Source organism: Lepidochelys kempii, chromosome 10 (assembly GCF_965140265.1).
Source record: "Lepidochelys kempii isolate rLepKem1 chromosome 10, rLepKem1.hap2, whole genome shotgun sequence".
Classification (NCBI taxonomy): domain Eukaryota; kingdom Metazoa; phylum Chordata; order Testudines; family Cheloniidae; genus Lepidochelys; species Lepidochelys kempii.
Window position 1 is genome coordinate 30,712,041 of NC_133265.1, and position 24,586 is coordinate 30,736,626.

A 24,586-nucleotide genomic window follows, 5' to 3' on the forward strand; every position below is an offset into this window, starting at 1 on the left:
TACAGAGAGAAAAGAGATCACTCCCTGCCCTGAGGAGTGGGACGCTTGCATCTGGGCAGCTTGGGGTCAGCATGTCTGGTTTGGTGACCTCCCTCTGAAAATGTCAGCTTCCCTTGTCGCAGCTGGGTTCTGGGCCGGGGCTCTAGTCCAGACACGGGACCCAGTAGCAGGTAAAGGTCAGTATGGGGACATAAAGTTCTGGCACACGGTATGTGGGACAAAATGAATGGGGTTAATGAAGAAGCTCTGCCCGGAGGATGGCAGGAGCAGTCACCCCATTTACCCTGGCCTGGTGCAGAGAGGCTTTGGCTAGTGAGGATTCCCCACTCCATCGAATGTAGATCAATTGTAGGGTCTTCATCAGTGGTGCTCCAATATGTCCATCAAGATGAACAGGGGCTGGAGAAGCCCCAAAACGGGAAGGTGGGCTAGAGGGGTACAGAGCCTGGCCTCTGTGATTATGTTATGCTCCTTGTTAAATACTGGTTCCAATACCAACTCCCACACAGATGTTGCTTGGTGCCGTTCATCTGGGTCAGTGCTATTTCATGGATTCCTACGGTAAAATCCTGGCCCAGTTGAAGTCAATGGGAGTTTTTCCATTGATTCAAAGGGGGCCAGGTTTTCACCCAGAGATTTTTCAGGTCAGAAGGGATCGTTCTGATCATCTGGTCTGATGTCCTGCATAGCACAGGCCAGAGAACTTACGTGCTTTCGGCCTCTGAAAATCTCCATGGAATATTTTAGGAGAAATGTCAGTATTCATCCCTTCTCCAGTCATCCTGAGACTTCTGCATGTGGCCAACTAAATGTCCTTTTTCTCCAGTTGGAATCAATGGGGGTGGAGCGCCGATAACTTGTCTGATCTGCTCTTCAATCTCCACTTTCCTACAAAGGGAAGTGCAGGTGTGTTTATTTAGCACTGGGGCTCAGCAGGTTGTGGGGTGGGGCATTCGGGCCAAGGGGAGGGCATTATAGGAGTGTTTGTGCACCGGGGTGGGGAAATGGGGTAAGGGTTTCCAGCCACAGGGAGGGGATTATAGGAGTGTTTGCATGAGAGATGGGGGCACTGGCTTGCTGGCATGAGGTGTGTGTGCTGTGAGGAGGGTTGCTGAGCAGAATCAGACTTGAGCATAAGATATTGCTGAGCTCTTCTTCCTCCGCTGGCAGGCACCCTACCACCCCAGGGGCTACTCAAGTTCCTCCCTAGCTGACAGGCCAATGTGATGCTGAGCTCTCACCTTCCTAGGCCTGTTTTGCTACATCAGCGCCTGCTCCCGGTGTCCTTGGCACTATTTTTAACAGCATGTGTTTGCCGCAAGGAAAGCTGATATCCATCTTGTCCATTCATCAGTGTTGCTTCCCTGGAAAGACAAAGGCTAAATTTATCCCCCTCCTCATCAGCCAAGCGAGGCGAGAGAAATGCTCCCCACCCCAGCCCGGTCACACACACTGACGTTGGTGGTCCAGGGGATCTCGCATGTCCAACATCCACAAACACAAGCCTGGGGCCAAATCCACTTACACAGATGGCAGTTCACAGACCAGCTTCAGGGCTTAGCTACACTTGAATGCTACAGTGGCACAGCTAGTATATACGTTAGCTATGCCAATAGGAGGGAAGATTTCTTCTGTTGACCTAGCATTGTCTACAGGGAGACTTAGGTTGGCTTAACTACATCGCTCGGGGTATGGATTTTTCACACGCCTGAGAGCTGTAACTGGATCGATCTAACCTAGTGTAGACCAACGCTCACACAGCCCTATTACCTAGGGGACACAGAGTCCAGGATGCAAACACCACCACGTGTACAAAACACATACCCGCCTGATCCACATGCCCTTCATCACTCTGATCAGTGCATCTTGAGTGAATCAGATCTGGGGCTAAATTCCCTGCTGGTGCAAACTGGTACAACTTCATTGGCTTCTGTGGATTTGGGCTAGTTCACACCGCAACCTGTCGGGCCCATGGGGTTCTCAGCTCTTCCTGACTTCATTAATGCTTTAAAATTTGTGAAGCCTGTGCCAAGACACAATGGTGATGGACCCACTAAAAATGCCTCAGAGGCAGATAAACGATGCCATGCTGAGTGTTGACAGGAACTCCCCTGAATTGACATCAGTCTGTCTCATGGCCATAACAGGCCTGATGCTTCCATCTTCCCCCCTCCCTATGTGGCAGGTTCAGAAATGGATGGCTGTTAGCCCCAGATTTCCAAAGAAATCTGGGATATTAGGCTGAATGCTACGGTGCACAAAGTCCTTTCCCAAGGATGTCACATTCAACGGCTCCCATCACCACTAGGTGGTGTAGGTCTGCTGCTGAATTTTCTCCATGGCAAAAGTAGATGGATGTTTTCTTGTTTTAACAGAGAAAAATCAGGGCCTGTGGTTAAATACTCTCCTTTCTTCCTCCCTGCCTGGATGCATCAAGATAGGGTCAGGTCATGACAGCAACAGAGGAAAAGGCCATTCCTGAAACCTTACAGAAGTCCCAGCAGCCACCTCTTCCAACTGGCTTGGAAAGGTTCCTACAAACAAACTTTCTGTCCCATGAGACTGAAGCCAGCTCATCATCTCATGTTGGACATGCCCAAACTTTGCCTAGCTGGGAGCCACGCATTAGCAACTTCCAGAAACCCAAAGGATCAATTTGTATAAAATCGTGTGATCCCTGGAGACTACACATCCTGGCATGCAATGTGCTACTTTGATCTAAGCAACCCTTTCTTATGCATCAAGATGGAGCACTGCATGTAAAGTTTCAAGGGCCATGCTTTGTGTATTAAAGACCAGGTCAGCTGAAGGCTACATTCTAGAACCCGGGGGATGGCATTCAACCCATAGGCCACCCCACGTCCACCCCTGTGTGAAGCAGGGTTTGAATTGACAATGCTGAGCCATTCTAGTGGCCCTGGTCTTTCATCTGGTCTCAGCATGGGTGTCATTAGAGGGGTCCTGGAACTGTCAAGTCATCTGTTTCCAAAAACAAACACAGCTCTTGCTTCACGTGGTGATGCCAGAAGGTTTGCCCTTGCAGGTGCAGCTGGTCATGAGTTACTGTTCCCTGGGTCTGGTTGTTTGTAGGTTTTCCTGCTGAGTTCCATTAGAGTTCATCCATTCCAGACCCTCCACCCTCCTGGCACGCACCCTATTCCAAAGGGATCAGTCAGAATCAGGTGAGGGAGAGTGATACTAGGCAGCGCTTGTGTGTTTGCAAACAGACTGTGGTATGTGCTGTCTCCAGGGAAGGTCTGGCTTATACTTTATACTGTTTGGAAAACTTGGGCCCAATCCTGTGAGGTTGTGAATGCTCTCAACTCCTTTTGAGGTCAGCAGGAGCATGGACTGTTGGGTTAAATGTGGCCCCAAAGTGAGGGTTCATTAATGCTGTGTAAAACTTAAAACTATTACAGATGTTTCTATTAAAAAAAATAAATGTTACAAGAAATCAAATGAACAAAAGTGTTTGCAAGCTAAATATTTCAAGGGCATGTTAGTGCATGAAAGCCCTCAAGTGAAACTCACCAAAAACTAACTGGAAACAAAAAGTAAAAGGAACTGATCTATGTTTAATGACCAGGTTGACCTGAAAGTGCATTGGGGAAACAGGCACATTAAATCTTACTTGTTTATTAATGATCATTATTCTTGCTTTGTGCTGATAATCTGTGTAAAACATACATAAAGACAGCCCCTGTTCATTACAATCTAAGACCCTGATGCTGTAACTGGATCCGTACCAGCAGCTTCACTGAAGTCTGTGGGACTTTGCATGGGTGTTAGAATGTGCATACCTGGGTCTGACTGCAGAACTGGACCCATAGGCCAGAGACACTTGGAAGGAAAAACATGCAAGGACAAACAGAGACGGGGTTGTTTAGGGTATTAGTGAGATTCCACTCCAAAGGGTCAGAGTTTTAAGTGGGTCTTAAATGAGGTGAGCATGAGCAGGGGGAAGTAAATTGCATTTGTAAAACTTCCTGGTCCATTTGTGCTTTAGAATAATGGAAGATTAGGGTTGGAAGAGACCTCAGGATGTCATCTAGTCCAATCCCCTACTCAAAGCAGGACCAACACCCACTAAATCATCCCAGCCAGGGCTTTGTCAAGCTGGGCCTTAAAAACCTCTAAGGATGGAGATTCCACCACCTCCCTAGGTAACCCATTCCAGTGCTTCACCACCCTCCTAGTGAAACAGTGTTTCCTAATATCCAATCTAGACCTGCCCCACTGCAACTTGAGACCATTGCTTCTTGTTCTGTCAAGAAGGGCCATGTTTAGGTCTTATCTAGTGGGCATGCTTCTTGGAGCAGCAGCCTTGCTCCAGCGGTGGGGAGCTGTATAAGGCAGGATTTCAGACTGACTAATCTATAATAGGTTTCAGAGTAACAGCCATGTTAGTCTGTATTCGCAAAAAGAAAAGGAGTACTTGTGGCAACTTAGAGACTAACCAATTTATTTGAGCATAAGCTTTCGTGAGCTACAGCATCCGATGAAGTGAGCTGTAGCTCAGGAAAGCTTATGCTCAGATAAATTGGTTAATCTATAATAGTGTTGGTAACCCAGCTGCCAGGCCCAGATCCTGCAAGGCCTTACTCATGGGCTTAGCTTTAGGCTGTGCAAACAGGACAATGACTTCAGCGGGCTAAGAAAAGGGAAGAGACTGCCTGTAAGGTTTTGCTGAATTGAGGTGGGTTGAGTGGTGTGGGGGGGGGCAGTGTTTAAAGATTTGGGATAACATTTGCAAAGGTGCCTAAAGTTAGCCTCCCAAACCCATATTTAGGCACCTCAAAAAGGCCTAAATATTTGCAGAGGTACCAAGCAGCGCCCCTGACAGTGCCGCGGGCTTTAATCTGGCTGCAGGACCCAAGGCTTGAGCAAGCTCGGCAGGCTGCTTTGCAAATGTCAGGGTCCGAGTTTAACCTGGCGATGCCCCTCTCCTGGGCAAACAGGCGGGAACCTCCCTTCTCTCTCTCCAAGTCCCACAGCCAGCCGGAGCCAGGCACCCCGCCCCCTGGCCGAGCCAGTCACAGCGGCGGATGGGCTCCGGCTGGCTCCGCTCGCGGTGGTTGCGGGTAAGGTTTCTCTCGCTGCGCTGCCCCGGCTGGCTCCCTGGCGGCGGGCAGGTATTTCCACGCTCCGCACGCCCCCCCCGGGGCAGGGCCGGCCGGGCCGCCTGCGCTGACAGATGCTTTCCCCTAGGGGTCGGCGTGAGCCAGGGCTCGGCAGCAGGATGCGGCGAGCGGCGGCACCGGAGTGAGGGAGCCGCACTCGCAGCCCAGGGGCAGCGGCGTGGGCAGCGCGGATCGCTGGCTCCCGGCCCTCCTGGGGCGCAGGCAGCCCGGCTGCTGGCGGGGGACGAGGCGGCGGGTCCCTCGGCCTAGCGGGGCTCGGGAGTTGGAGGCAAACTCCCGTGAGCGGCCGCCGCGGGGGCCGACAGATGTGAAGGAGAATCCCGCCGCTCCGGGTCCGGGTGAGCTGAGGGCGGGGGGAGGATGGAGAACGCGCGGGGGGGCAGAGGAACCACGTGTGGGAGGATGGGGAAGGGCGAGGGGGCTCTGGGGTTACGGGAGGGAGGATGGGGCAAGGAGGGGGTGCTGGGGGCACGGGAGGGAGGGGGGAGGGGGTGCTGGGGGCACGGGAGGGAGGGGGGAGGGGGCAGGGAGGGGGCGCTGGGGGCAGGGAAGGGAGCACGGGGGGCACGGAAGGGAGGAGGAGGGTCAGGGAGGGGGCGCTGGGGGCACGGGAGGGAGGGAGGGAGGAGGGGGGCAGGGAGGGGGCGCTGGGGGCACGGGAGGGAGGGAGGAGGGGGGCAGGGAGGGGGCGCTGGGGGCACGGGAGGGAGGGAGGGAGGAGGGTCAGGGAGGGGGCGCTGGGGGCACGGGAGGGAGGGAGGGAGGGAGGAGGGTCAGGGAGGGGGCGCTGGGGGCACGGGAGGGAGGGAGGAGGGGGGCAGGGAGGGGGCGCTGGGGGCACGGGAGGGAGGGAGGAGGGTCAGGGAGGGGGCGCTGGGGGCACGGGAGGGAGGGAGGAGGGGGCGCTGGGGGCACGGGAGGGAGGGAGGAGGGGGGCAGGGAGGGGGCGCTGGGGGCACGGGAGGGAGGGAGGGAGGAGGGTCAGGGAGGGGGCGCTGGGGGCACGGGAGGGAGGGAGGAGGGGGCGCTGGGGGCAGGGAAGGGAGCACGGGGGGCACGGAAGGGAGGGGGGGAGGCAGACATCTCCTTGCCAGCCGAGCTGTGGCTCTGTAAAGTTTCTGCCCTGCCGTGCGGGGCCGCGAGCGCGGATTCCCTCTTCGGGCGCCCATCCCATCGCCTCGGGCCCCCGCGTCAGTGCTGGGCCCGGGCAAGTGCGGACCTGGGCGGGAGCGGGTGGGGCGAGGCGCCGCGGGACTCCGCTTTCTCTGGTGAGTTTCGGCCTCCGGCGCTAGCCGCTGGGCAGGGCAGCCATCCCCAGGTCAAGCCTCAGTGAAAACGGCGTCATTAATAGGTAACCTATCCGCCCGCAGCACCTGATCTCCGGGTCCCGGGCATGTGATGGCTGGCCGAGCCCTAGGGCCCGGGGTCGGGGGATTTCTTTGTCTGCGAGCTCCGTGTGCCGGGCCCGGGAGCTGTTCTCCTGGCCAGGGGGGCTGGCAAACAAAGAAAAGGCAAAGCAGAGCTCAGGGCTCACGGCGCCTGAGGACCTGGCACCTTCCCCCAGCACAGGGCGGGCCTGGAGCCCGACAAGGAGAATCCCTGTTTGCGGTAGGTTTAACTGGGCAGCTTGGAGGTTACCTTAGTGACACATTTACTACAAAACCAGTATTTGCTGGGGATTAGCAGCTGCGTTATAAATAAATTGGCCTTTGGGTGAAGACAAAGTATAGTGTCAATTTATCAGATGGGAGAGGCTCTGTCCTGTCCCAGGGAGCTGGGCTCAGCCAGATGGTTTTATTACTCAGGGGGCACCAGACAGGGTGTTTCACAAACAACAGAATGAATTGCCATAGAATTGACATCTCTCACACTGCTGATCAAAGGCCACAATGATGGACAGGGAGCGAGAACCCAAACAGAATGGAGTCCCCACTCACTCTATTCCTATGGTACTAAGGGCTGGGCAAAGGAACATGGGACGGGTCTGCCTTACTCAGTTCCCGTCCCCCAAACAAGCCTTGTGGGTTGGCTCCAGCAGATCCCAATACCCCATTTGCGTTTGGTTCTGGTCTGTCTCTTCCCAACTAATTATTTCCGTAATCCACAATGTACTCCCTCTGTCCCCCACTCCACCTCCAGATGTGTTGTTGCATGGCTGGGGCATGGCATTTAAATGTTTCCATTAGCTAGATAGAGCACATCTAATAAAATTTACCATGGATCTGATAAGATTATTATGGCATGGCTGATAAGGTTGTTATTACAAGTCTGTGAATGCTTAATAAGCATCCCTGTGTAATATACTAATTGATTTTCCAAACTGGAGTCCCAATGCTGCTCACCATGCCCATGTCAGAGGTCCTACCAAAGCCGATGGGGCTGTCACGTGAACAAATGCTGCCGGATCAGTCCGGTGCATGTGGTGCTGGGACAAATCCACAGCTCTTTCAAAGGGTCAGGTTCGGCTCCCATTTACACTGGAGGAAATCCAGAGCCACTCCACAGGAGTCAGTTTCCTCAGAGGAGCTGAGATCAGCATCTCCACTGAAAGCAGCTCACCAATCAATAAGTGTTTACTGGAGGTGAAACAATTGGCCTCCTCAGCCTCTCTTGGGGACATAGCACTGCCATAGCATGAAAACATGTTTTGTCTCACTCTTGCCTGGTTTTGTCTCACTGGTCCCTTCTGCTTCCCCCATCTGTTTGTGGTGTCCCCCTGTTGTCTCTGTAGGGCAGGGGCCAGGTCTTTGCTAGAAGTGTGTATAGTGCTTAGCTCACTGCGGCTGGGCCCTCTACCACAATCCAAATCATAAGCTGAAGGGACCTGATCTCCTCTTGCTTGGTGTCCCCCTCCTGCCCTGTGCTCTCTCCAAGTCCCTGTGCTGAGATTGTGGTGAACGGGCTGGAGGCTCACAGATCAGGCCCCTGAGCTTACCAGCCTGGCTGTAGCATCCCTCCTTGGGTGAATGCTGCATCTGTTTCTTCCATCCCGCCACCTGCCCTCTTTAATTCTGCAGTGAGCTGGCACATAGTGCCCTGAGAGCAGAATATGCATTAGAGCACCTGACAGGGCTTCTCTGGCTCTGATTTCCTCGTCACCCTAAGCAGTCGGTCTGCCCAGCCATCCAGGGGGTATGGGCTCTCTGTCTTGCCACCAGCATAGGGCATTCTGTCTGCTGGATATGGGCTCATACACTCTTTCTCTACTCTCAGTCCAATGGACACAGGATGTCTGTCTGGCCACCTGGCTGGTCTCTCTGCCTGCCCATCCATCCTCGGGTAGGAGTTACATCTGCCCACTTCTCTGCAGCTGGATCTGGGCTAGCTCCCTATCCAGCCCAAGCCTGTGCGGCGAGGCCTGTCTTCTCATTGTCCTCTGCTCCACTTCCAGTTGGGATCTCAGGAGAAGTGCAGCTTTTGCAGCATGGAGCATGCCCCTGGATTTTCCTCCAGCCCTTTCCCTCCTCAGCTCCTCCCCCCCCCCCCCCCCGGTTTGTTCTAGCTCTGCTCCCTCTCCTAGCAGAGCTCCTTCCCTAGCCACCTGCATTTCTCCCTGCGTTTTCATCCCCCCCCAGTCTTAATGGAGAAGGGTTTACAGAGAACCAGGGGAGAGGTCTTGCTCCCGCTTCCCAGCTTTGCGTCTCAAGAGGAGACATGCGACTCTTACTGCTTGAAAAGAAAGCTGAGCAGGCGGCTGAGCAGGGAGAGGGCTTCGCAGGGAGGATGTTATGTGAAGGGGGTGATTGGCCTCGGAAAGGTGGGACAGCTCAGTACTGAGTGGCAGTGGTAGAATGGATTCCCCCCAGCCCATTCTCCATGGGAGTGCCGAGGGGGCAAGGGCAGTGGAACCCGATCCAGAGGAAGCCCAGTAAGCAGCATGGATTTACGCCTGGCACCATGCCCTCCCGGACACTGGAGACAGCAACTCCCATATCTGCAGCACAGGGTGTGGTTGGAGCTCAAGCCCTTGCTTAGGTGTGGGGGTGAGGGGAATGGCGAGAAACCACACAAGCCTTGCTGCCCAGGCTGCTAGTGCCCTGAACAGCCTGCAAGGTGCATATGGGGATCACTCCTCCCCAGGCAGCCCCATGTATGAGCAGCACCCAGAAAACACTTCTCCATCAGCTGTGGCTGCCTCAGGTCTGAGCCTCTCAGTCAAGGCACCATCAGACTCTCCCTGCTCCTGGCTGTATCTCTGCTCTCCTTCTCTCCTGCTCCCTCACCTGCTGTCTGCAACAGTCTCCGCTTGCCCTCCTCAAAGCCCCTTCTGCTCTCTACTCCCATTCTCTTTGCACCTTCCTCCATGGGGCTCTTAAGTGTGGGAAGAGTCTCCTGCTTCTCCTGGGCTGGTTAACCACCCTCACTTCAGCCCTCTTAAATACCTCCCGGGAAGCTGTTCAGTGCTGATAGCACTCACTTATTCTGCATACAAATAATTGCCAGTAAATAACTGAGCAAGTGCCTTTCCCAGATGCATTCCACATACCCTGTAGAGCCCAACCTCACCCCCATCCTGGGCCCTGGCATTGTTAGCCAAGGTACTAACCATACGACAGCACAAAGTTCAGATCAGTCCTTCTCCATAGGCTTGGCTGCTCCTGGAGTTCCTCCCTAAGGGCTGCTCAGCCCGCATTCATGGTTCTCTGTCCCTGTAGAGCCACTCCCACCTCCTTTTTAGCCACCTGGGATAACAAGTCAGCAGAGCCCACTTAACCCCTTGCCAGCTGGCTCAGCATGAGCTTATAGGGCAGGCTGTTTTAGGCAAACACTGCCAACCTGCTACAGTAGCTGTGTAAGTTTACATGGAAGCGGAAGAGAGGAAGGAAAAGGGAGTTGGATAGTGGAGAGAATCCTTTAAAGAAATCTACCTCCCCTGGCAGCTCAGGGATCATGTGTTTGGACTGGGTCTATCTCTCTGGGACTGTAAACTCCTTGAGGTCAAGACTGTGGGACTGGCCTGGTGTAATTGACATTAGGTGTGTACTGTTCAGTACTGCGCACTGTGATGGTGTGTAATACCCAGTTAATACTAAGTGCCTCTGAGGCTGCCTGGTCCCAGGGCAAGGCCGGGGACATTGCGGGAAGCCCAATGGCCCCAGTGGATTCAGAACTCAGCAGCTACTTCAGGAGTGTTGGTCAGACACCGGGGGAAGGAGAGGCACCGCAGTGCAGCCTACACTGACCGGCTGTTCAGTGGGGACCGACTGCACGTACCATTGGAGTCAAAAGCAATATTCCCATTGGCTGCAGAGAGGCCCAGGGCTGCGCCTGGAAGGTGTGAATCATTGTCACTCACAGGCCGAGGGAGCAGGGGCACCAGCAGCTAGCATGAGTGTAAAACAAGGAGTGTGAGGAGGCAGCCACTTACACCAACCTCTCCTTGTGGCCTCCTCTCCCTCGCCCAGGGTGTGGGTCACCTGGGTGTTTACACACTTGTTAAATCCCACCAAGGGGTTAGCTACACCCTGCGGTGCCACTTCATCCTGTTTTTGGAGCCACGTGTGTAACCTGCACCCCTGTGAACAGCACAGCTGTACTGGCCCAGGGACTCCCAAGGGAGAGGCACCTGCTCCCCTCGGGCTGCACCTGTCCCTGCACCAGCAGCTGCTGAGAGGTGCAGACCTTCCCTCAGCAGGGAAGGGGTTAAATCCCTCCCTCCCTCCCCTGTGTGGCTGTTTCTTGCCCCGAATGGCTGATGTGGGGCGCTGATGCAGCTGGGGGTGCTGGCCTCCCCTCCTTGCCCAACTCCTGGATCCTCCAGCTCCTTCCCTTGGTACATACCAGCTTGTTACACTCTGGTTTGGTGACCTCACAACCACTGCCATGGCAACGGCTTATGAAGTCACAAGCAGAGCTGTGCCGGTAGCAGGGGAGGAAGGAGAGAGGAGCCTTTGCTCTGACTAAGAAGGGATCGGAGAGTTCCCGGGTGTACGGACTAGAGCCCAGCTGTTGCTCTGCTCTGATCTCTCCTCTCCCCACGGGCGGGCGGTTCTGTCTCCCTGCAGAATGAGTCCTTCTCCGAAGGAGGCTTGGGTGCCACTCTGCTTTCTCCACACCGACATTTCCACTTGATCCAGCACTCCCGTCTGCCCCCCGCTCTCGGCTTCCTTCCAGAGGGGCTGCCTGTGCACCTTGAGCCCAGCAGCACGAGGGGGCCACCATGCTGATAAAGGAGTATCGGATCTGCATGCCACTCACCACTGAAGAGGTAAGCGCTCGGCTGCTGTCCTGGGGGGCACTTGCGGGTGGAAGGGGCGGTGTGGGCTGGACCCCAGGCGGCTAAAGGATTCGATGGAACACTCTCCATTTGCTGCGAGGGACGTTGGGGCTCCAGATACACCAGTCACGAGGGAGTCTGCCCTTCCTGTGAGCCAGGCGACACTGCCCAGCACGAGGGGGTGCAACATAGCTGTCCCCGTGCATGCCAGAGCGCTGCTGTGGGGCAGATAGAGGGGCAGATAGCAGCAAGGGGCAGAGGAGCGGATCAGGGTCGGGAAGAGACACTGTACGGGGGGGGGATAGCAGCAGGTGGGGAGAGGGGAGCAGGGTCTGATGGGGAGGAGGGGTGTGATGGGGCAGAGCAGGTGGGGGGGACAGAGATGGGGAGGGGGGATGAGGGTCTGACGCGGGAGGAGGGGTGTGATGGCAGAATAGGTTGGGGAAGGACAAAGGACATACGGGGTCTAATGGGAGAAGAGAGGAATGATGGGGTGGGATAGCAGCAGGCAGTAAAGGTGGGGAATTGGAGTCTAATGGGGTATAATAGAGAATAGGATTGCAGCAGGTGTGTGGGAGATGTGAGGGGATCTGGGATGGGGTGAGGGGTACGATGGAGCAGGAGACAGCGGGGGATGAGGTGAGGAGCTGAGGGTGAGGGGTACGATGGGGTAGGAGGCAGCGGTGGGTGAGTTGGGGAGCTGGGGCTGTGATGGGGTGAGGGATGCGATGGGGCAGGGTGGCAGCGGGGGGGTGAGGTGGGGAGCCGGGGGTGAGGGGTATGATGGGGCAGGGTGGCATCAGGGGGTGAGGTGGGGAGCCGGGGGTGAGGGGTACGATGGGGCAGGGTGGCAGTGGGGGGTGAGGTGGGGAGCCGGGGGTGAGGGGTACGATGGGGCAGGGTGGCAGTGGGGGGTGAGGTGGGGAGCCGGGGGTGAGGGGTATGATGGGGCAGGGTGGCAGTGGGGGGTGAGGTGGGGAGCCGGGGGTGAGGGGTACGATGGGGCAGGGTGGCAGCGGGGGGGTGAGGTGGGGAGCCGGGGGTGAGGGGTATGATGGGGCAAGGTGGCAGCAGGGGGGTGAGGTGGGGAGCCGGGGGTGAGGGGTACGATGGGGCAGGGTGGCAGTGGGGGGTGAGGTGGGGAGCCGGGGGTGAGAGGTACGATGGGGCAGGGTGGCAGTGGGGGGTGAGGTGGGGAGCCGGGGGTGAGAGGTACGATGGGGCAGGGTGGCAGTGGGGGGTGAGGTGGGGAGCCGGGGGTGAGGGGTATGATGGGGCAGGGTGGCAGTGGGGGGTGAGGTGGGGAGCCGGGGGTGAGGGGTACGATGGGGCAGGGTGGCAGCGGGGGGTGAGGTGGGGAGCCGGGGGTGAGGGGTACGATGGGGCAGGGTGGCAGTGGGGGGTGAGGTGGGGAGCCGGGGGTGAGGGGTACGATGGGGCAGGGTGGCAGTGGGGGGTGAGGTGGGGAGCCGGGGGTGAGGGGTACGATGGGGCAGGGTGGCAGCAGGGGGGTGAGGTGGGGAGCCGGGGGTGAGGGGTATGATGGGGCAGGGTGGCAGTGGGGGGTGAGGTGGGGAGCCGGGGGTGAGGGGTATGATGGGGCAGGGTGGCAGTGGGGGGTGAGGTGGGGAGCCGGGGGTGAGGGGTATGATGGGGCAGGGTGGCAGCAGGGGGGTGAGGTGGGGAGCCGGGGGTGAGGGGTATGATGGGGCAGGGTGGCAGTGGGGGGTGAGGTGGGGAGCCGGGGGTGAGGGGTATGATGGGGCAGGGTGGCAGTGGGGGGTGAGGTGGGAGCCGGGGGTGAGGGGTATGATGGGGCAGGGTGGCAGTGGGGGGTGAGGTGGGGAGCCGGGGGTGAGAGGTACGATGGGGCAGGGTGGCAGCGGGGGGTAACGGTAAGGAGTCGGGGCTGTGAGGTGCAGGAGCTTGGATCTCGTCCCCCTGTACCAAATGGGAGGATCCAGCTCAGAGCACGGGGGAAGGGGAGGAGTGGGGGTGGCTGGGGGCCATCCTAGAGCCAGGGCTGACCAGATCCAGCTGAGGGGCAAAGCTTCCTCCCTGTGATGTGTGTCTGGCCATGGAGAAAATGCCATGAGCGAGGGCGAATGAGCTGGGCAGCAGGGCTCTGGGGCTGCAAGAACTGACAGTAGGGGAGGGAAGATCCCCAGGGCGCCAGGCGGGGAGCCCTGCGTGGGTGGAGACCTGGCGCTAGTGCCCCACCCACCTCCCCTCTCTGTGTCTCTCCTTCTCCCTGCCAGTCTCAGACTCCCCAGCCTCGGGATGGGGGGTCCACAGGGAGAGGGGCAGAGGGAGTGGGAACTGTCTGCACAGCAGAACGGGGAGAGCTCTGGGCTTCCAGCATCACGTGGGGGAGGAGGGAGCCAGGTAGGAGTGTGCAGCCTTCTGTGCCTGGGGTGGGACCTCCTGGGCATGTCAGCATCCAGCGGGCCCACAGCCGCAAGCCAGTCACGCACTCTAGTCCCTGCTCCAGTATCAGGGCAGTGTTCTCAAACCCAGCCCATTGGCAGTGGGGTTCCAACCTCCACAGTGACACCAGCAGACTCGGGAGCTCCCTGCACTGCTGCTGTGTGGCTCGTCCTGGGGAATTTGTCCCGGCTTCCAGGGGCTGAGCTGGGGACTAGGCTATAAGAGTGGATTTCTGATCCCAGTTCTGTTAGCAGTGCCATCGAGCGGTTCTTGATGCGCATTTAGTGAGCAGTTGCTGAGGTCTGGGCTCTTTCCCCACTTTGCTGGAGGGGTCCAGTGCTGCGGGATCTAGCAGGCATGGAGCTGGGAGTAGATGATCTGCCTAGCACTGCGACTGAGTCACCGTGTGGCTGTGGGCACCTGCCTGAGTTTCCCCATCTGTAAAATGGGCTCAGCAATCCTGAGTTGTCACAGAGGCGTTGAGCGATAGGGAGAGGGGGTCTGGTGGTGAGAGGGGACAAGCACAGGGTTAAAATGTGACCCACACCATGCAGAAGTTTGGGAGCCCTCTGTTCTGTGCTAAGAGCACTGGTGTAAGCCATAGCCTGTGGGATGCTGACTGTAGAACTGTCTCTTCTCAGGGGACCTGACACTCGGGGCTGCTACTGTGTGCGAAGCGAAAGCGCTAGGCAGGAGCCGGTGGGGGCTAAATGTGATGGCTTCCATGTGCGGTGGCAAGTGTGCGCCACCAGGTAAAAAGGCCAGTGACCAGCGGGCGGCATTTCCGAAAGCCTGCTGTAGGGTTATTTTCACTGTGGGAAAAAGCTAAGCAGAGTGGGGCAGGCTCATGACTTGGATGGAAAACCGCAGGGTGCAGTGGGAAACAGCACTGCTGATTCAGTAACCGGTGCTCCTGGCTGTTCCCTAGCATGACCCCTGGAAGCTGCAGTGATGGATGTGCTAGAGATACCCATGCAGATAGGTACATGTTAAGGGCCACTGGGCTGCTGGACCCAAATCTACCCTTGGTTATGCCACTGTAAATCTGGAGTAGCGCCTATGAAGTCAAATGGAGTGACTCTGGTTTTACAGTCTTGTAACTGAGAGCAGAATTTGGCTCATTGCTGTTTGGAAGAAACATGAAACTCAGGTTCTGAGCACTTGTGAGCATCAAAACTCTGCCATAGCATGCTCTGAGAGAGGCATAGCCCTGGCCCTATTCCAGCGAGGGGTCATTGCACTCTACCAATCATAAATTCCCCCGGCAGTTTCAGTTGGATACAGTATTCATCCCCACTCCCTGTCTTTAACTCTTGCGCAGGGTTGCTATGCACTGTTAAAACAGCTGCTCTGTTCCACTTCAGAGGTGGCTGCATGTTAGTGGCAGGGGAAGTTCTTCCTGTATGTGTGTGTTGTAAAGCGCTTTGGGATGGATTTGGATGAAATATGCTGTGTGGGGTAATTGTAAGATCACTCTGTCCACAGGGCCCATCTCTGTTTCGTGCCACAGACCTGCAACAATCCCAGCTTCCCTGGCACCATATGTTCCATGGCTGGGTGCTAGCCAGACATGCTGCTCTCCTGTACAAGAAATGGGCACATCATATCTGCCCATGGCCCCATTCACGACCTTTGGTGTCGTGCCACCTATTTGGCACAGGTTTACTGAGGGCAGCTGGAGTCGCTGTGGGAAAAGGGACTTGGTGCCAATAGCAGATTGAGAGGCGCATGCAAGTGGAAGGCAGCTGCTTGGGTCAATCCTTAGGCTCTATCTCACCAAGCAGATTGAGGGCTGACCTGTATGGCATGAGTGCAGGCGCACGCATGTGCTGGGAGCATATGGTTGATGGACGCAGAGAACTGCATTTGCTGGGAGAAGTGATCTGGAGGTAGAAGGGGTTGGTGCGGGTGCGGGGTTGAAGAGGAGAGCAGTGAGTTAGTGGGGCAGTGACTGGAGTGGGCCCCGTGCAGGTAGACTTAGCTTCTAGCACAGCTGCGCCTGGCCCCAATCTCTAGCCAGTTCCACATCCAGATCTGCGTTCTCCCACAGGAGCTGATCTCTAGTTTCCAAACTGGCCAGAAAGTGCGTTGTGAGGAGGGGAGCTCGGGCAGGCTCTGCAATGCGGTCGTGGTCTGCGTCGGCCTGCTGTTCAACAGGACAAAGCGACAGCAGCTGTAGGGTGGAGGGGGGGCAAAGGCTTCAAGCTGCCGTGCAGGGCTACAGTTTGTGGGCAGGAGGGGCCCTGGTGTGTATGAAAGACGGCCGGAGGGGAGGCTGTGGTTTGATAGCAGGCACGGAGCTCAGCATGGGAGCCCAGGGTCAGCTACATTTAAGGCCTCCCCCTGCACGGGAAGTGTCAGGCAGGCAGCTTCCTGCCTCCTGCAAAAGGCCTTCGTTACCGTGGCAGTGTGCGTCATGGAAACTTCCTCATCAACAGGTCTTCTGAGAAACTGAACCGAAGGTATGTTAAGATGCTGAGTGCGGAGAGCCCTGGGCAGCAGCCCTGCATGGCGCCCACGGTAATAGTGGCCCTGCTGTCAGCCCTCCTGTCTGAGGCGCTCCAAGCGCTCTGCAAACACTCATCGATCAATGCTCGGGGGACCTGGGCACGCGAGAGCATTGCCTTTGTGTTATGTATGGGGAAGCTGAGGCACGGAGCCAGGCAGTGGCTTGCTCAAGCTCACTCAATGAGTGGCAGAGCTTGGAACAGAACCCAGAAGTCCTGACTCCCCAGGCCCCTCCTGTAACCATTGGGTGACACTTCCTGTCCTTATGGGGTTGTGCTGGTTTTTGGAGCTGTGGGAAGCGATAGGTATGTTGGATTTGCCATGGCAGATGGACGCATCCCAGCAAACCTACTTAGGCCAGCATCTCCCCTACTTTTCAGGGGATGGGACAATGCTATTGCCATGAAGGGGTGTGTGTGCAGGGGAAGAGGGGGGCTTGCGTTGGCCCATTTCCCCACACACACATTCACATACAGCTTATTCCCAGAAGCCTGAGATTTGACTGCCTTTATAGTGTTCACTTGTTTAGCTCCTCTGCCCAGTGCAAGTCCTCCCTAAGCCTGGCCCCTTTGGGCAGGATTTTCTGAGGTGAGCACCTGCAGTTCCCACTGATTTTGGCTGGAGCCGTGGACACTCAGCCGTCGGAACTCGGCACCTCTGACATCCAGGTTCAGGTGGGTGGGACTTGTGTGGAGCTTCCCCCAGCTTTCCCGTGGGTCGCATCCTCAGGCTGGGGCAGCCTCCTTTGGGTGGGACTGCCTGGCCTCTGAGCACCCACCCACTCCGCAGGAGTGAGGCAGGGAGAGTGATGCAATCTCTGCCCTGGTCAGCTGGCACCAGTGAAAGGGGGAACCTCCTGGTGGCTGGATGCATGTGTTCTGGGTGCTCTGGAAGAATGGGGCCCTGTGCAGCATCAGAGGCTGCCTCCGTTGTGTCTGGTTATTGACACTCCAAACTGAAACCCATGTTTTCGAGCATAGGGGTTGCAAGGCTTTCTCTTGGGCCAGCCAGGGTCACTGCAGCAGAAGCACAAAGCTGCCTGTGCATACATCCATATATTATTTGTACTGCTGTAGCGCCTACAGGCCACAACCGAGATCCAGGCTGTGCTAGGCGCTGTACAGACACCTAGGGGCCTAAGCCCCGGATCTGAATTCGCTATTAGAGCTATGGCAAAAAGCCTTTAGTAGCCTGCAAGGTGAACCTATGACTTTTCCCTAGTGCTAACAACAATTGGCTTGTGATTGATTAAATACAACAGATTGAGGGTTCCTAGCTGTGGCACAAGAGCCCTGAGGTGATCTGGGGAAGCTGTCTGCGGCAATGCATGTGCTGATGGGATATAATTCAAGACAGCATGCGCTCCTCAAGCAATTAGTCTCCTTTAGCACGCAGTATTGTAGGATGAGGAGATCCAAGCTCTGAAGTGTTGTCAATAATTATTCCATGACTAATGCTGTGCATTGTCATTGCTTACAGCTAGCTGTACCTATGCCAGTAGCATAATACGAGCTCCAGAAGGGCTACGAGTATTTACCCCTAGTAACCTACAATATAGTTACAGGCAGCTACTTTTAGAAGCAGATCTTGACCTTATTCATGCTAACTGCTGTAGGCGTGTGCTAGTAGTGATTCCCCATGAGGCTAGCAGCAGTAGCATACAGCACACTGCCCATGCTTGCAGAAAGCTGTGAGGAGACCCATAGTAAGTTACACTGTCTGTGGTACAAAGCTGTGAGTTTATCTGTAGTAAGCTACTGTGCCCATAACTACCGAGACTGTTGATAAGCTTAGTAACATATAGGGAGCAGCAGTGGCATGCTTTAAAACTGAGTATATTGATAGTAATCTCAAATATCCATGCTTGCTGAGACCTCCCAAGTATCCGTCTTAGCACTGATGTAATATCAAACCATGTCTATGGAGAGCCATGGCTAATCTGCTTACAACACTGGTGCTTCGGGGTCCTCTGAGCTACACCCTAGTCTCTCAACAGTAAACTAGAGTGTTAATGTTTATGTAGAGGCATAAATTCCCATCGGCGAGCCCCAGTAATTACAGTAGGTCCACAGCATCCCTATACAAAGGTTGCTTTGTAGCCTCGATTAGAAAGGGCCCATCAGCAATTTATTCAGGATGCCCACTAGCATGGCTTTCTCCAAATGTACTCTGGGGCCTGCAGGGTTGTCTATTTCTAGCGTGCTAAGAGAGCGAAGATTTCATGTTAGCATCTGGAGAACATCTACAGTTAGGTGAAGTGGAGATAAGATCTCTCTGGCCATTAGAATGATGAATAGGATCTTCAGTGGAACAATAAAATCATTATTATGCAGAAGCATCAGCAAATATTTTTCTTCTGCTCCCATGTTATTTGTTGAACAAAAAGTCAGTGTTCTTTTCAGCAGATGCCTCCAGAAGGGTTTATTGTGCTTGAAAAGTGGCAAACTATCTCCCGGCTCCACTTTATAAAGGGAAACGACAGATAGGCTAAAGATGGCTCCCAGTTGCTGTGATTGGAGCTGTCACTCCTGCCATTCCCTGGTTTCAGTTGGGAGGGATCTGGTAGTACAGTTCAGTGGCTAGAGCCCGGGACTGGGATTTGGGAGATCTGGCTTTCTGTATGACCTTGAGCAGCTCACTTTCCACATGTGTGCCTCAGTTTCCCCTTTGAGCCCTTATCTGTTTAGATTGTAAACTCATTGGGTCAGGGACTGTCTTGCATGATGTATGTACAGTGCCTAGCACAATGGAGCCCTAAATCTCAGCTGGAGTCTATAGGCAATACTGTACTACAGTTGTTTATTAAGGATGATTGTGGCCTGGAGCCATTGCATTCCAAGCAAGCAGCGTCCCTCCCTGGACACCCTGAGAATATCCTGGTTAAAATGAGGTTAAGTCTGACATGGGGCTGAGCAAACAGCCCAGGCAGCCAGTGGAAGAGCACTTGGAAGCTGACCCGCTTGGAGTGGTTCTTGTTTGCACAGCAGAAACTAGCCCTTTCTGTGGTGCTGTTTGAGCTTCACCAGCCAGACTGTTTGCAATATCCCATGTGAGCGGGAGGCTTTGCTAAGACACTGAGACTCAGTCTGAGGGGACAGAATTATCAGCTTCCTTGACTCCATCTAGCCTGGCTGGAGGCCTGAGGATGTGCCTGAAAGAGTCTGAGTGTGCTAACCTCCTCTCCTCCCCTGTACCCCGGCTGCTGGATGGAGTGACTTACCATACGTGCCTTTAGAAACAGAACATGCTCTCCCTGCTCTAGGCCTCAGGATTGGAGGCGGCTGTGTGGCTTACTGGGACGAGCTTGGACTAGGAGCTGGGATCATCCTTGTACGGGTCTGGGGCCACAGGGAGGTTTCCTAGGGTCAGCTCCAGAGACATCAGTTTGCGCACTTGTCCTCCAAGTGAGTCAGTTGCATTATCCGCAGGAACCCAGGATTATCCCAGCTTCTGCGCCATGCTCTTCCCAGTAGGCCACACAGCCTCCTCCGATCCCGAGGCCTGGGGCAGGGAACGTGTGTTCTCTTCACTGGCTGCAGGCAATCAACTGAGGCATGAAATGAGATCATTGCGGGGAGAGGCATAGACTCCAGTTACAAAAAGAAATGGGCCTTAGCCCCATGTCATGGGTAATGCCAGCGCTCCCTGCTCAGCCCAGAGGACTGTCAGAACAGAAAACAATGGAGTGTTCCAGCCACAGATCCCCCAGCTCAGAGCTCTCAGTCAGCCCTGGTTGTTTGTCTATGACAGCAGCAGTGCAGGGGTTGCTCTCTGGATGAGCTGGAGAGTTAGCCAGGAAGCCCAGGCCCAAAGGTCATTGTGTGGATGTAGAGCTTTCATTACTCACTGTTATTTGTATTGTAGCAGCAGCTAGAGTCCCTGAGCAAGGCCAGAGTCCCCTCATGCTAGGGGCTGTGAGCCTGAGACCTGACAGGCTAAACAGACAAAGGGCTGGAGGGGAAATTGAGGCACCCGGAGGTGAAATTACTTGCTCAAGGTCGTGCTGCAGTTCAGCAGCAGAGCTGAGAATAGAACCCAGGTCTCTTGAGTCCCAGTCCAGTGCCTCTATTAAGCCCCAAGTCCCTCTGTTCAAAGGGAGTGTAGTTTCTCTAAGGCCCAACCACTCGATGGGAGAGACGACTGCACCGTGGCTTAGATTTGCAACACCCAGGTGTCTCACCAGGTCTGCCTATAGTACCTTTTCCTCAGCCTGACTGAGACCCTGGCAGGGCGCCCTCAGACTGCGTCTCCAGGGAGATCCCCGCCAGAAGGGAACAACTCTATACTCCCCCGCTCGGGGAGGGGGCGGGGGGAAGCAAGCCCCGGCCTGGTGCCGCCGAGGCTCCTGCAGTGGCAGGCAGGTGTGAACGGACATGCTCTCGGCTGATAGCTTATCTGCTCAGCTCTGTTTCCATGTGCCGTGCTCATTATTAATATTTACACAGGCAGCAGTGCTGGGTAATGGATGGGAAGGCCGAGCTGCTGCTGACAATGGAGGCTGACTCAGCCAGCCGCGGGGAGTCGGCAGCTAGAACCTTAGTACAGCCCCATGGCCTAGTAGGGGGAACTAACAGCTGGGCTCTGCTCCCCAGCCTGTGCTACCAGGGTCCTCTGCTGGGAGAGGCTTGGACAGGAGCGGCTGGGAGCTCCCCTACATCCAGTGCTCCTGTCCTGCTCCCTTCAGCACCCCCTGCCAGGAGAGGCCAGGACTTCAGTGGCTATGAGTGGCTGCAACAACTCCTGCTGTGGGAGGATAACACAGGATCCTCCCCTCTTCCTGCTCTCTGTCTGTGCCCAGCTGGGACAGATTTGGGGCCAAGGCAGGGATCCACTGGGGTCTGTGATATGAACAAAGACCAGGCAGTTATTCCTGAGGCAGCAGGAGGACCAGCATGGAGGGGACAGGGAAGCCAGTTGGGGGGCTGAGCTTCAGCCCCACCCTTTTCAGCCTCAGGAAACAATAAAAAATCCAGAGGCCTCTAATGAGGGCTGAGTGAGTTCCTCTGAAAGGTCCCACTTGGCCCCTCCCCCTGCCCTCCTCCTTCCCCCCAGGAGGGCTGGGGGTTTTGTGGTGGAGTTTGAAGAGCTGCTTGGAAAGTGAGAATAGGGGCAAATACCTTCTCTCCCCCAGTCCCTGGGGGCACAGAGGTCTTTGCCAGCTGCAGGACCACAGCCATCCCCTGTGGAGGTATGGGGGTAGGGGAGTCCAGGGGCTGTACCCCCCTCTGTCTGCAGGATGTGTCAGTGGGCAGGGCTGGTGGATGTACCACAATGCACCCCCCTCCTCGCCACTGAGAGGTCACATGGGGTGCCACTGAGTAACATGAGGTGCTGTACCCCTTTCTTCTCCTGCAGACAGCCATGCCCCGTTTCTCCTTGCCTTGCTGAATGAGGGTATTCAGCCTGGGTGCTGGGCCCCGTTGTCCACCTCTGCCCCCCCATGCAACTCTGGGTGCTGCCATCCCCAACATGGGCCAGGCTCCCACACGGTGGCACCCTGCATGATTTGGTGCAGCCTCCTTTTGCTTGGGGCTGGAGCACGCTCAGTGGGATGACAGGAAGGTCTGGGACCCACCTGCTCTAGAGAGGCCTTCAGCTCTGCTAGGCCCTCAGCTTGCATGGAGCGGCCAGGCCTTTTGCTCAGCCATGCCAGCTGGGGCTCACGGTGGGGTGGGGAGGCCGAGGGCAGAGTCAGCCACATGATGCTGTGCTCACAGTCCCCCACTCCAGAGCCTCCTCTACCAGCTGGCTGGTGCTGCCATGGCAACCCAGGGCTGCACTCTCCCCACACCCTGACCCCCAGACTGTGGCAGTGGAGGGGAGCTGGGTGCTGATTGCATCCCCTGAGTGTTGTGCATAGTGGCTGCTCCACACCATATGCTGCCCTCTAACTGGTGAATGAGTGGGGTGGGGCAATAATGAGGGGTGACTGGCCCCTGCTGAGCCACAGTGAAGGTCGGGATACGGGCTGGGTCTGAACCCGTTTCCTCTCGCTGTGATGCTGGTTCACGCACGGGGCCCTGGAAGGGTGGCGTTCGGGCGACCAGGGGTGTGAACCCTGGTGGCTCTGGGGGTGAATGACATGAGTGAGGAAAAAACAGAGGATCTAAGAAGCAGCCCTGTAGTGCAGAAGCAGAGGCCGTGGTTATCGCTCGTATGTTGCTCTATGCTCTCCCAGAGCTGTCTCGGATCGGGCTTCCCTAGGCTAGGTGTGCAGCCATATTCCCACCCACCAGGAGGGAGCCTCTTGCTCTTCTCCGCAGCACCCCCTGCTGGTAAGTGCAGGGCACAGTGCCCATGTCTAGCCTTCCCCTGCTGGGAGGTGTTTTCCCTATCAAAACAATGGTCTGCACAAAGCACTGTGCCATGAGCTGCTGTTGCAGGGGGTGCAGAGCGGGAGGGTGCAGATGCCTAGGGCTGGATGTAGACTTTGGAATCCCTCTGTCGCCCCTGGTAACAGCGACCCCTTTAGGCCAAGGCTGGAGCAGGGTGGGAAAGCCTAGGGTTGAATGCATGTTGGCTCCGATGCTGTGTGGTGCTGAGAGCCCTCAAATCCCACTGACTTCACCTGGAGTTGAGGGCTCTCAGCACATTGCAGGTTCAGGCCCTAGATTTCCTGTGGACCGAGAGAAGGGTGATGACAAGGTTGGGGAATCGGGTAGTGTGGGGCTAAAGCAGTGTGCAGGTGGGAGTTGGAGAGGTGGGAGCAGCCCCAGTGGAGGTGGAGCGTGAACTGCTCTCTCCCCTAGAAAGGGAGGAGCCCTGCAGTGTGGGGGTACGGACCTGCTGCTCGGGAGCATGGCCTAATGCAAGAACAGGCGGTCTCCGTTCCCCTTTTTGCCCTCAGCGTGAGCCGGGGGCGAGGGGTGGGGTGGGAAAGCATGGTGGAGCCTTCCATTCCATGAAGCTACCTACAAGACATGCACGTGCCTCATCCACCTAGTCTTTGCATCCCTTGACGAAGGGGAGTGCCAGCCAGCAGTGTGCAGCAACGGGGGAGTTGTGAACAGGGTGCCAGCTGCGTTGGGGCCAGTCCCATTTAATATCCTCATTAATGACCTGGCAGGGAGAGTAAACAGCAAGTTAATGAAATTCCCCGATGATTCTAAATTGGGAGGAGCTGCAAATAAGAGCCAGGGCAGAGTATTCATCCAAAGGAAACATGAAGAGAAAAGGAAAACCAAGGATCAGCTTGCAAAATGCACACAAATAACACGGGGAGAAAGAAAAACAAACCATTCTATGGGGGGGTGGGGGAGCCTAGACAGCCCGGGTAGCCCCAGGGTAGTGTGTACCGTGCACTGGAGTTTGCAGTGTGATATGGCAGGGAAAACAAAGGCTCATACAATGTAGGGTGGCATATGCAGTAGCGTCTCAGAGTGCGGAGGTGCTAGGTTCTCTGGCCAGCTCTGGGGTGCTGCGCTGTGCTGAATTCTCCAGTTATTTACCCCAGTGAGAGTGCAACGCTCCCCCAGGCAGCGGCAGCATTTTATGCTCTTTTTGTACTGGTGTAAGCGACCCCAGGTGGAGAACTGGGCCCATTGTGTTCATTTCTGGGCTCTGCCTTACTAGAGAGGGATTGACTAATGGGAGCTTTTCAGAGAGGAGGAGCAAAATACCAATTGGGAGAGACTGAACGGTGGGGAAAGCTAAGCGAAGAGTGAGGAGACTGCGGCAAGTCTGCGAGGGGTGTAAATGCCAAGGCAGGAGAGGAATTGTTTGGGGTGGGCTGCAAGCGGGAGTGATGGGTGCAGGTGATAAAAGGGAAAAGGTGGGCAGGACCCCAGGAGAAAGAAGCCTGATGGAGAGGAGAGGTCTGTGGCCAGTTTCCCAAGGAAGGGTTAGCAGCCCTTGGAAACATCAAGCTCTGCCGGGCAGAATGCTACTCGCTGTAGAGTTGGGAACAATCCTGCATTGGCTGAAGAGGGGCCTCTCTCGCCCTGCACCTTACAGCAGCGTGGAATCCCTGCTCATGTCCCTTCTTGTTGCAGTACCGCATTGGACAGCTCTACATGATCAGTAAGCACAGTCACCAGGAGAGCGAAAAAGGCGAGGGTGTGGAGGTGGTGAAAAATGAGCCGCACGAAGACCCTGTCCACGGGCCTGGCCAGTTCACCGAAAAACGTGTGCACCTGTCCAGGTGAGAGTTCTCCTCTGAGCTATTCCCGGGTAATCATCCACAAAGCACAGGCTACTTCTGCCGTTGTCCCTGGGGGCTGAGCGCCGGGTTAAGGCTTCCCTAATGAACACCGTCTTTCCTGAGTGAGGGGCCCCAATCGCAAACCTGACATCT

The 24,586-nt window shown here is 56.0% G+C and overlaps 1 protein-coding gene across 1 annotated transcript in view; it reads left to right on the forward strand.

The window, feature by feature from the left end:
* The first annotated feature begins 5,103 nt into the window (after window positions 1-5,103).
* The window catches only part of LOC140918371 (cytoplasmic phosphatidylinositol transfer protein 1-like), a 44,247-nt gene continuing 24,764 nt past the window's right edge, over window positions 5,104-24,586 (forward strand). Inside the window, exons 1-3 of the mRNA XM_073362601.1 lie at window positions 5,104-5,479; window positions 11,147-11,349; window positions 24,285-24,433. Of these exons, the coding sequence (XP_073218702.1) occupies window positions 11,302-11,349; window positions 24,285-24,433 (197 nt within the window). The 5' untranslated portion in view covers window positions 5,104-5,479; window positions 11,147-11,301. The remainder of the gene's footprint in view (window positions 5,480-11,146; window positions 11,350-24,284; window positions 24,434-24,586) is intronic.